The sequence below is a fragment of the Zingiber officinale genome, chromosome 4A (genome assembly GCF_018446385.1).
Source record: "Zingiber officinale cultivar Zhangliang chromosome 4A, Zo_v1.1, whole genome shotgun sequence".
Taxonomy (NCBI): domain Eukaryota; kingdom Viridiplantae; phylum Streptophyta; class Magnoliopsida; order Zingiberales; family Zingiberaceae; genus Zingiber; species Zingiber officinale.
This window is the reverse complement of record NC_055992.1, coordinates 112,500,904-112,512,986: the sequence shown is the minus strand read 5'-3', so window position 1 is coordinate 112,512,986 and position 12,083 is coordinate 112,500,904. Positions and strand designations below refer to the sequence as shown.

At 41.1% G+C, this 12,083-nt stretch overlaps 1 protein-coding gene across 1 annotated transcript; it reads left to right on the top strand.

Annotated features, from left to right (window-relative positions):
* The first annotated feature begins 898 nt into the window (after positions 1-898).
* LOC121972629 (ATP-dependent RNA helicase mak-5-like) lies at positions 899-5,483 on the top strand. The gene is made up of 4 exons (XM_042524280.1): positions 899-1,000; positions 4,812-4,954; positions 5,054-5,067; positions 5,194-5,483. The coding sequence occupies exons 1-4, from the start codon at positions 899-901 to the stop codon at positions 5,481-5,483; spliced, it is 549 nt and encodes a 182-aa protein (XP_042380214.1).
* The last annotated feature ends 6,600 nt before the right edge of the window (positions 5,484-12,083 follow it).

Sequence of the window (12,083 nt, the reverse complement as noted above, 5' to 3'; positions counted from 1 at the left end):
TTTTGGGGCTCAAAATGAGGAAATTTGGGTCGTTACAATGAGCACCTTTTTTTTGTTAATAGACACCAATTTTAACAACGATTTTTAAAATCTGGTGTCTATGAACCAAAATTTTGGCGGACTTTCTTAGTGCGCTTTCTTTTGGCCTTCTCACGAAACCCTAATCCTCCGCATCCTCCTTTTAGGAGTTACCGTTTGAAAGACGAGCAATGGATCTCTCGACGGCGATGTGGGGGTGGTGGGCGGAGAGTGACCCCAGCGGTCGATCCCTCTAAAGAGGAGGAGGAGGTCGTCGTGGAGAAGGTGCTTCCCAACGGGGACTTGTATACCGGTGGGTTCGCCGGCAGCGCGCCTCACGGGCGTGGGAAGTACCTTTGGGCAGATGGATGTATGTACGAGGGGGACTGGTTGAGGGGGAAGCCCTCCGGGAAGGGGAAGTTCTCCTGGCCGTCGGGTGCCCATCTATGAGGGCAAATCCTTCAAGAACAAGGTGCTGTCGCGCGTCTTCTCCGAAGACTACGAGTTCCTGATAGGCAACAACAAGCGACTGCTCGACCCACGAAGCCCTGCGATTCAGTGGTGGAACAAGGTCCTCCTCGCGGCCTCACTGGTGTCCTTATTTCTCGACCCTCTCTTCGTCTACATCCTCGAGACGCCGGCCATGGAGTGCATTGACATCGGGACTAGTCTCGAAGTGGTCCTCACCACACTCAGAACACTGGCCGACATATTCTACGGCATTCAGATCTACGTCTGCTTCCGAACGGCCTTCGTCGCGCCATCCTCTTGAGTATTCTGGAGAGGCGAGCTCGTCGTCGATCCTTCCAGGATCGCGTCGAGGTACTTGGCCAGGGGATTCTGGGTCGACCTGGTGGCCTCCGTGCCATTGTCGCAGTTAATGATATGGGTCGTCATCCCCAGCCTTAAGGATTCCACCGTCACCGACAGCAAGAACTTTCTTCGATTCAGCATCATCTTCCAGTTCCTACCCAGGCTCTTCGTAATCTTCCCCCTCTCCGAGCGAATCATAAGGATGATCGGAGTCATGACCGAACGCTTGGCCTGGAGCCGCATACAACCTCATACTCTACATGCTCGCGAGCCATGTAAACGCTAGCTACTAACCCCCTACGAGCTAGCCTTTGCCATCACCCATCCATAGTTTCGGTGAATTGAATCCTTAATTTGTGTGATCTATCTATACAGGTGATCGGAGCATCGTGGTATCTGTTGGGGTTGCAAGGTTGCAAACATAGTCCCATATTGGAAACACATGGGAAAGATCATAGGTTTATAAGAGAAAAGATATCTCCATTGACATGAGGCCTTTTGGGTAGAGCCCAAGAGCAAAACCATGAGGGCTTAGGCCCAAAGTGGACAATATCATGTCATTGTGGAAATATCTAAATTCTTTTCGATCCTACAATTAGTATTAGAGCCCGGACTGCCAGAAGGTTTAACCGCCGACTGTGCATAAGAGCTATGGTCTGATTAAGCCATGTGGGTACAATATTGACCTCGAACAAAGAAAGTGGGGGCTCCTATGTTCGGATCAAGAGGACCAGACACCAGGCAGGAAGTCCTAGTTGCGACTAGGCAAGGAAGTCCTAGTAGGTCGGGTGGACCGAGGGGCAGGAAGACCTGGTGGGTCGAGGATCGGACGTGGGAAGCCTATGATCCTTTGTTTGAGGGGGGGGGGATTGTTGGAGTTGCAAGGTTGCAAACATAGTCCCATATTGGAAACACATGGGAAAGATCATAGGTTTATAAGAGAAAAGATATCTCCATTGGCATGAGGCCTTTTGGGTAGAGCCCAAGAGCAAAACCATGAGGGCTTAGGCCCAAAGTGGACAATATCATGTCATTGTGGAGATATCTAAATTCTTTTCGATCCTACAGTATCTTCTGTCGATCGAGCGGCAAGAAGCGTACTGGAGAGCTGCCTGCCAGCTCCGGGACTTCTCATGCCAGTATAAGAACTTGGAGGGCAAAGGGAGCGATGGTTGGAAGAGGAGAAGTGAGCTAATTGGGAGCGATGGTTGGAAGAGGAAGAAGTCCTGGACGAGGTTTCCTCCTGAAGGAACGAAGATAACTCCTCCTCACTAGTCACCGGAGTTCCGTTGGAATGACTATTGCTCTATAAACATATCCTTTTTATTGTCTCTAGCTAGTTCACATTTGTTTTGTCCAAGAGCCAAGGGAAGGAGCAGGAAAAGAAAGTGTTTTGGGCCCTGACGCCTCTGACGTCCATGTCCTAGGCTAATGTTGGAGACGACGACGATGACGATTACTATGCTACCACGGCGCCGCCCCAGGCTGTTTGGGGAGTATCGGAGTAGCACCACAATAAGAAGGTTGAGGAGACCATAGAGGAGGTATGTGAACACATTGCACTCAGATGTGTTGGCTAGCTGTTGACAATGAAACCTAAGCTATTTAAATCTATATTTTAGATTGTTTTTCATACTAGCATGTTGTATCACTCTTTGCTTATTCCTTTGGTGTAGTATCAACTTGAAATATGAGAATAATCTTTAAGCTCAATCACAATTCAAGATTTAGCAGCATTTTGAAGAAGATAGTGTTTCAACATTGCTCTAAAAGGTGGCTGCTTGTGAGGTTTTTGGAAGCGACCATTCTTCTAACTGCTATACAATCCCTAGTAGGCAGACATTTAAAAAAAGCCTCCCAAGCTCATAAATGGCCTAGGTGGTCTAAATTGGTCTAAAGAATTTTTTTTCTTTAATAAGTTGCTTGTTCATTTGATATTAGAAAATAATTCTAATTCTCCTTATCAGCCCACTCGACGAGAGCCTCCTTATTCTTATTATATATGTTCTCCTTATCTTGCCTTCTTTTTTTCATTCATTATCGAATTTTTATCATTTAATTTTAATACAGTTAGAATATTTTTTTCTAGATTGATTGTTTTTGTTGGTCGTCGTATTCTATTGTTGTTATGTGTTTGGTGCTTTATGATTTGTTTGTTTATGATTATGAACTTGTTTTAATTGATTAAGGGTACAATTGTTATATATACGTATTGATATTAGTAATTCTTAATTTAATATTCTCCTCTATTGTAATATTATTTTAATGGTGATTGTCTGAGCCTTTGGCTAGGTGTTGGGTTGTGGGTCAACCGCCTGCTATCTGGAACCATATTTTAGTACCTTATGTTTCGACATATTGTTTCTATCAGGCATAATGTTAGTACCAAATAAATATTTATGTTATGCTTGTTTATACAAGACGTGCATGCGAGTTCAGCTTTCTTTATGCTTTAAGCTTAATAGCCTATCAGACAAACTTTTTCTATATGATGTTACTTATAAGCAATTCATGTTTACAAAGGTTTCATGATGAAGATTACTTAAATGATTATTTGTATTATATGCAGTATTGAATAAACTTGATTATTCTATTGTAATGCTTATTCCTATTATCCCATTTTCTGAGAAGACAATAACAGTTTTGTTTTGTAGAAGAATAGGACACATTGCTAGCAGATTGTTCTAATACAAGTTGCATAACACCTAGTTTTCTGTAAGTCTTATGCATGTCTCGTCTCAACCTCTTCGATAACAAGAAATTACTAATAGAATTTTTGTAAGTTTTATATAGATTGCAGAGAGAACTTGAAATACTATACTTGATTACCTTACAAATTTCACTGATATTTTCTCTATATTTTGGTCATTCTCTCAGTATTCCTAATCTAAATCAGGTTGTATTTATACACTTTGCTATTACACTTTACTATCTGTATCAGGATCTTGGTCAATTATCCCATCAATTTAATGGTTATTAATATTGAGGTAAAGTGTGGTAAAGGATTCTACTTGGGTGAGGAATTGACATGGCTTATCTGTATAAACGGTGGTTTTCTTTTTCAATTTTATTTGTGCAATTATGTGACATTTGTTTTTATTTGGTAATTTGTCATAGTATTTGTTTTAAGTATGTGAAGATCAAATGTTATTTGTTACTTCTTCCATTGATATTCTGATTTTCTTTTGATGCATTGGAGTTAGATAAATATTATTCCTTTTGCTTTGATTCTGTTTAATTTTTACCAAGATTGTAGTTATATCTAAGAGGTCAAGGAATATGCAGGCCAAGGTTCTAGGTGCTCTCTAGCCCACATTTTGTACCTCCTTTGAGCTGGAGCATTATTTTTTCTGGAAGAATTCATGTTCCTTTTCAATCTCATGTTTAATGAACCTTTCAATAAATTAGTGTTAGTGTTAATGTATTCGGATCACAGAATGTGAATCCACATCTATTGATTATGTGGAAGTTTAATTATAATCATGCCTCCTCCATGCTGCTTAGATTTATGAGGTTTAAGAATGAAGGAAGAATCTTTCATTTTGTTCTTTTGAAAATTTATTATGTCAATATAAGTAGAATTTTTTTGAGTTTCTGAGATTATCTGTTTAAATAAAAATCTTCTCTTCCTATTTCATTTTGTTCTTTTGAAAATTTATTATGTCAATATAAGTAGAATCTTTTTGAGTTTCTGAGATTATCTGTTTAAATAAAAATCTTCTCTTCCTATTTCATTTTGTTCTTTTGAAAATTTATTATGTCAATATAAGTAGAATCTTTTTGAGTTTCTGAGTTTATCTGTTTAAAAAAAAATCTTCTCTTCCTATTAACTAATTCTGTTGCTTGCTAGTGATTATGCTTATCTACTATTTGCTTTACTCTCACATGTGAGAGTCAGTTCTTTTCTTACATGTTTGTTTATATCAGATATTTAAGTTTATTTTATTTATAACAAGTACTCTCTTTTTTCCTGTGTTTAGGAAAATGAAAGTGAGGATGATGGTCTTGACATGGGTGATGATGATGATGTTGAGGAACCTGAAAATGAACCAAAGGCTATTAGGAAAGAACCAACCATTGAGAAACCTGCTCCTGTTTCAGCACCACCCAAAGATGCTGAAAGGCAACTGCCAAAGAAGTAGCTTAAAAAAAAGGAAATGGCAGAGCTGGATGCACTTCTACATGAAATGGGCATTGCAAATAAAGATAGTAATACTGCATAAAATGAGACAGCTGGTAATGTCTTCTTTCACATAATTAGTTTATTTTTTATAGATAGTAAATTTTAATTCACTTGAGTTGCTTCATACATATGAAGCGACTGTTTAATGTGTGTTGAATTTGTTTATCCTTGTTATGCAGACAAGAAGCAACTGGAGCAAAGTAGTGAAGGGGAGAAGAAAGAAAGTGTTGGTGCTCCTTCAGCTAACAGAATCTTAAAGAAGAAGAAATCCAAGAAAGAAAAATCATCAAAGGAACAGGAGGAGCATGATCAAAATCAGGAGAAAGGAGACATTGAAGCTGAAGTGGCAGATGCAACTGCAGTTGACGTAAAGGAAAGGATAAAGAAGGTGGCCTCCATGAGGAAGAAGAAATCATGCAAAGAGATGGATGTCGAACAGTTGAATAAAAGGGCTTCTTACTTGATGTAAGAAGAATATTTGTGTAATTTATGGATACAGACTTGATGTGTACAATATCTATTATCTTTTTATGTTGTAAAATAATATTTATGTGTTGGTTACATGGATATTGATTTGTTTGTATATTATTGATTTTTCACTATTTTAGAAATCAAATTTGTGTCATTAAACAATATTGATATTACATTGGTTTTCCACCGTTGCAAAACCAGTGTCATTAACTAATATTACATCGGTCGTATATCGCTGCCAAAACTGGTGTTATTAACATATAATATTACATCGGTTTTACAGCGTTGATGAAATAGTGTCGTTAAGTGATACTACACCGGTTAATAACCGATTCGAAAATCGATGTCGTTAAGTGATACTACACCGATTTTAACCCGATGTCTAAAATGACAGACCTTTTACATCGCCTTCATAGACATTGGTCGAAAATGTAATAGACAGCGGTGGAAAACCGATGTCTATGAGGGGTTTTGTTGTAGTGATGAGGTGGATGAAGTTATCGATGAAGTTGGTGATGGCATATTATAGGTTTTGAATACTAAGAATTCCTCCGATAGAGACATGTTGTTAGAAAATAACTTCCATGTTTGAGTTATGTTCAAAATGATGACAAAGAAGAGATGCCTTCTGGGCTTGAGTCCAAGGATGGGAGCATGCTCAAGATACTAATTAGTTTTGTCAACAGACTCCCCATCGAGGATGAGAGAGATTTGTCTACACCTTGGACCTTGGAGGTACTAACTTCCATGTACTACACGTATAGTTAGGGAGGAATGAGGAAGGGCATGTTGTGAAGCAATGTGTGAGGAGGTGTCAATCCCTAAAAAAAAAACATGGAACCACCACATTAACGATACCCTATGCGATAGCCCTCACGCTGATGGAAGGAGATTCATTAGGAGCACAAGTGTTAAGTGCATGGCGGGACGAACACAGATGATGCATTCCCTGGGACTTGAACCCTGTCCACTATAGGCAAACTACCATGCATTTGTCATTTGTGCCAAGCCCTGGGGCTAGGTGTCAATCCATAAAAAAAATGATTAATCAGGTTACGTAACGTCAAACCTGAGGAGACCGACTTTGTCCCCTGGAAGTTTTCCACCGGTCGTTAGGATAAATTGAGAAGCGCTCGCGATAGGTTATTTTTTTACACATGCTTGAATTCTAGGATTATACTCATGTTATTAACTTTACCCAATTTTTAATTTTAATTTTTTATTCTTAAACAAAACAATTATTTTGATACTTGTATCTTCATTTTTTTTAAAAACAATTACTTAAAAGTTTTTCAATTGTTTTAAGGCATTAAGTTGGGGGGGGGGGGGGGGGTTACATTTTTTTTATATATATGTCAAAAGAGGAGAACAAGATTAAAAGTTATTGATATGAGTTAGGTTTTGTGGGTCTCCTGATGAGGAAAGAAAAGGAGGAAGGAAAAGCAAGAGAGATAGACTAATATCGGTCGGGACATACCTTCATGATGAAGGTAGGGTAATATCGGCCGGTACATAACTTCAGGAAGGAGGTAGGCTAATATCGGTCGGGACATACCCCGATAGGAGGTAAGCCTATATCGACCGAAATACGCCTCCCAGGAGAAAGGCCTATATACTTTACGGGAAGTAGGCTAATATCGGTCGTGACATGCCTTAATGATGAGAGTAGGCTAATATCGGCCGGGACATAACTTCAGGAAGGAGGTAGGCTAATATCGGTCGGGACATACCCCCCCCGATAGGAGGTAAGCCTATATCGACCGAAATACGCCTCCCAGGAGAAAGACCTATATACTTTACAGGAAGTAGGCTAATATCGGTCGTGACATGCCTTAATAATGAGAGTAGGCTAATATTGGCCGGGACATAACTTTAGGAAGAAGGTAGGCTAATATCGGTCGGGACATGCCCCGATAGGAGGTAAGCCTATATCGACCGAAATACGCCTCCCAGGAGAAAGGCCTATATACTTTACAGGAAGTAGGCTAATATCGGTCGTGACATGCCTTAATGATGAGAGTAGGCTAATATCGGCCGGGACATAACTTCAGGAAGGAGGTAGGCTAATATCGGTCGGGACATACCCCGATAGGAGGTAAGCCTATATCGACCGAAATACGCCTCCCAGGAGAAAGACCTATATACTTTACAGGAAGTAGGCTAATATCGGTCGGGACATGCCTTCATGTTGAAAGTAGGCTAATATCGGGCGGGACATAACTTCAGGATGAAGGTAGGCTAATATCGGTCAGGACATACCCCGATAGGAGGTAAGCCTATATCGACCGAAATACGCCTCCCAAGGGAAAGATATATACTCTAAGTGGAGTAGGCTAATATCGGCCGGGACCTAACTTCAGGACGAAGGTAGGCTAATATCGGCCGAGACATACCTTCAAGGGGAGAGCCAGTACGGGTCGGTCGATCAATACCTTGGAGAGATACTAGATAAAATGTAGTTTATTAATATAAAAAGGATGCAAATAGAAACTGCATGAAGCTGCATGAGAAAGGATCATAAATGAATATTTCAAAGAAGATAATTAACGAAGATATCTGTAATATGTAAATGCATGACAGGTGTTATATATTTTGGCGGGAAATATGCTCCCACATTATTTTGCATGTACTAAATGACAAAGAAGGTACATCTGGGGTACAAAAAAGATTTCTTAAAAGTCATTTACCACAAGTACGCCGCTGACGTCATCTCATAACGAACTGTAACAAACCGGGGTCCACTTCATGACTATGGAGGTTATATGAAGTGGTATAAAAAGGGGAATCCTCTCCGTTGGCGAGGTAAGTTCACATTATTGTGCACATTGATAACCCTAATTTTCAACTACTGTTCACCTTCTTCCTCCTTCTTCCACATCGAGAGAGATCACTGACTTGAGCGTTGGAGGGCCTAGCCAGGGATTCCCACCCCGGTCTTAGGTTACTGACGGTAGTGTTGGTTGGTCTCTTGTGCGCAGGAAACCTTGGAAGCTTCAGATCTCGGTTTTCTTCAGTTAGATTTGGATTTCCTCTTCGTCATCGGGTTTCTCGGATCGGTGTTCTACGAGTATTATTCTTCATCAGCGCAGTGGGTTTTCTTCTTCCGGATCTCCGTCTTGTTCAGCTTCTCAGACAGGATCAAATTTGGCGCCGTCTGTGGGGATCTCACCTGAATCTGAGACTACATGATGGAAGAGCCCGGAAAATCAAACCTACTTACTATCAGTCGTGAGGATTTGGATTTTCTCATCAACTCCCATGTCCAGAAAGCCTTGCAGCAACAGCAACAACAACTTCAAGCTCACACTGGAGCTACTCTGCCAACAGCTCATAATCCGGCAATATCAACTACCGAGCATCGGAGAGGAAAGGAACTAGAAGAAGAGGAACATGCGTATTTTCCTCCAACTGCTGTTTCTCCGACGAGACGTCCCCGAGCTTTCCTTCGCACTCCTATGGAGCAGGGGGGTAGAAGGCCTGTGTTCCAAGAATCCTCTGGTGAAGCACCCGATAAAGAAAAGCATAAGATCAAAATGATAACTAGTGATAGCTCACCTGAGAAAGTCATCTCCCCATTCTCTCAAAGTGTACTGGATGATTCGCTTCCTAAGCGGTATCAAAATCTGCAGATCGGAGAATATACTGGAACAACAGATCCAGAAGATCATCTGTTGATATTCGAGAATGTAGCATTATTACAACAATTCTTTGATGGAGTGAAGTGTCGGATGTTTCTCACTACTCTCGGAGGAGCTGCACTGCGCTGGTTCAAGAGATTACCAGAAAAATCTATTCAAAAATTTAAGGACTTCAAGAAAGTCTTTTTACACCATTTCTCTAGCAATAAGAGGTATCATAAGACTCTTGGAGTTTGTTTTCAATCAAGCAGGCGTCTAAAGAATCTATCCGAGCATACATCAAAAGGTTCAATCAGGTAGCTATTGATGTGCCTAATGCTACTACTGAAATATTAGTAAGCGCTTTCTCTCAAGGTTTGAATGATAATGATTTCTTTAAAGATTTGGTAAGAAATCCCCCTGTTAATTTTGATTCCTTGATTGAGCGGGCTACTGAGTTTATTAATGTAGAAGAAGCTCAAGCTGCTCGTAGAAAGGAGGGTGTCACCTCTTCTCCTACCCAAATTAAGGAGAAAGCTCCAGCCCCTGTGCCTCCACCAAGAGGTCCTAGAGTAACTCATCCACCCCATCAACAACCAGAGTATCGTCCACAAGCTGTACAACATGTGGAGATACAACCAGAGGCACCAAGGAGGTGGTGCACTTATCATAAAACTAGCAGTCATCATACTGAAGACTGTTTTATTTTAAGAAATAGACGAGTCAATAGGGAGCGATATCAAAGGCAGAACTACTATCGATAGCAATACCCCAGGCAGCAAAGTCCACCCAAACTAGAATATCGCCCGATCGAGACTCGGCAGGAGGCAATACCAGTCCCGGCCGGTACCAGTCAAGTGTCAGAAAAAGCACCTTCTGAAGTTGTGATGACCCGACAGGAAGAAAACAGAAACAATGCTGCTCGAGGCAATATTAATATGATTGCAGGCAGACCCACTGATGGGGATTCTAATAGAGCCAGAAAAGCACACGCCCGAAGATTGGAGATTCATGCAGTAGGGTGCAGCATGGAACGAGCAGCTGGTCCTGAAATAAGTTTCGGGCCCAGAGACCTTGAGGGGGTAGAAATACCTCATGATGATGCCCTGATCATCAAAGCTGTGATAGCCAACTACGGCATTGCTCGTACCTTCATAGACACGGGTAGTTCCGTCAATATTATATTCAAGAAGGCTTTCGATCAGCTACAAATTAATCCAAGTGAACTTCAAAAAATCGTTACTCCTCTGTATGGATTCACGGGCAATGAAGTACAACCTTTAGGTCAAATAAAGTTGGCCATTTCGCTGGGAGAAGAGCCTCTGATGAGAACCAGGAGATCTTATTTTATGGTGGTAGACGCTCCATCCTCTTACAATGTTATATTGGGTCAACCTGCCTTAAACGAGTTTAGGTCAGTCATTTCTACTTTTTGTCAGAAGATCAAGTTTACTGTGGATGATCAAGTTGGAGAGGTACGAGGTGATCAGAAGACAGCCCGAAAATGTTATGTAGAGATAATTCGAGCTGAAGCTAACACCGCCCGAAAGATTCAGAGAATGGAGGTTAATGCCATTAGGGAAAAACAGCCTGTCCTGGTTTATGAAGAGAAGGAAGAAGTTTAGATCCAGGCAGGTCGACCTGAGGCTACTACGTATATTGCGGCCGATCTTGAGCCTACTCTGAAGGATGAATTAGTACAATGCCTGAAGAAGAATAATGATGTATTTTCTTGGACTCCCAAAGAAGTCTCAGGCGTTTCCCCTACCGTCATGGAACATTCCTTGCATGTCTTCCTAGATGCCCGCCCGGTCATGCAAAGAAAAAGAAGTTTTAGCACGGAACAAAATCAGATCCTCAAAGAAGAAATAACCAAACTTATGGAGGCAGGATACATTAGGGAAGTACAGTTTCCAAGCTGGTTGGCTAATGTAGTGTTAGTCTCTAAACCAGGAAATAAATGGCGAGTGTGCATTGATTTCCGAGATCTCAACAAAGTTTACCCGAAGGACTATTATCCATTACCCAGGATTGATCAGCTTGTTGACTCCACCACTGGATGCAAATATATCTCTATGCTGGATGCTTATCAAGGATATCATCAAGTTCCTTTGGCTAAAGAGGATCAAGAAAAGGTCAGTTTCATAACATCCGAAGGTACTTACTGTTATAATGTTATGCCCTTCAGACTAAAAAATGCAGGGGCAACTTATCAAAGGCCTATGAATAAGGTCTTCTAGAAGCAGATTGGTAGAAATATGGAAGTATATGTGGATGACATCTTAATTAAGTCTCTTAAAGCTGGTGATCTGTGCAGGGACGTAGAGGAAACTTGCAAGACATTAAGACAATACGGGCTCAAGTTAAACCCAAGCAAATGCTTGTTTGGCGCGAAGGGAGGAAAATTCCTGGGATATATGGTGTCCGAACGAGGAATAGAGGCCAACCCGAGCAAGGTCAAGGCGCTTCAGAACATGGAGCCACCGTGCAACATGAGGGAAGCTCAAAGGCTGACAGGCCGAATCACAGCCCTGTCGAGATTTATCTCTAGATCGGCTGATCGTAGTTTTCATTTCTTTAAAATACTCAGAAAGGCTAATAAATTTCAGTGGAATGAAGAGTGTGATAAGGCTTTCCAAGAATTAAAAGACTATTTGGTTACTCTCCTTGTGTTGGCTAAACCTATAGTAGGAGAGACTTTGTGGGTATATTTGTCAGCTAATGAAAACGCCGTGGGCTCGGTATTAGTCAGACAAGAGAGAAAGGAGCAACAACCTGTATATTTTTCTAGCCACCTATTAAAAGGAGCTGAGTGTAGATACACTACACTAGAAAAATTAGCTTATGCCCTAGTACTGACTGCTCGGAGGCTGCGCCCCTATTTCTTAGCACATGAGATTATTGTATTAACTAACAGCACTCTTGGGCGAGTGTTACTCAACCCAGAGGCATCAGGATGGTTGATCAAATGGACAACTGAA

Coding starts and splice junctions, on each gene's coding strand:
- LOC121972629 (XM_042524280.1), top strand. CDS start 899: ATGATATGGGTCGTCATCCCCAGCCTTAAGGATTCCACCGTCACCGAC. Junction 1,001..4,811: donor AGTTCCTACCCAGGCTCTTC/GTAATCTTCCCC, acceptor TCCTGTGTTTAG/GAAAATGAAAGTGAGGATGA.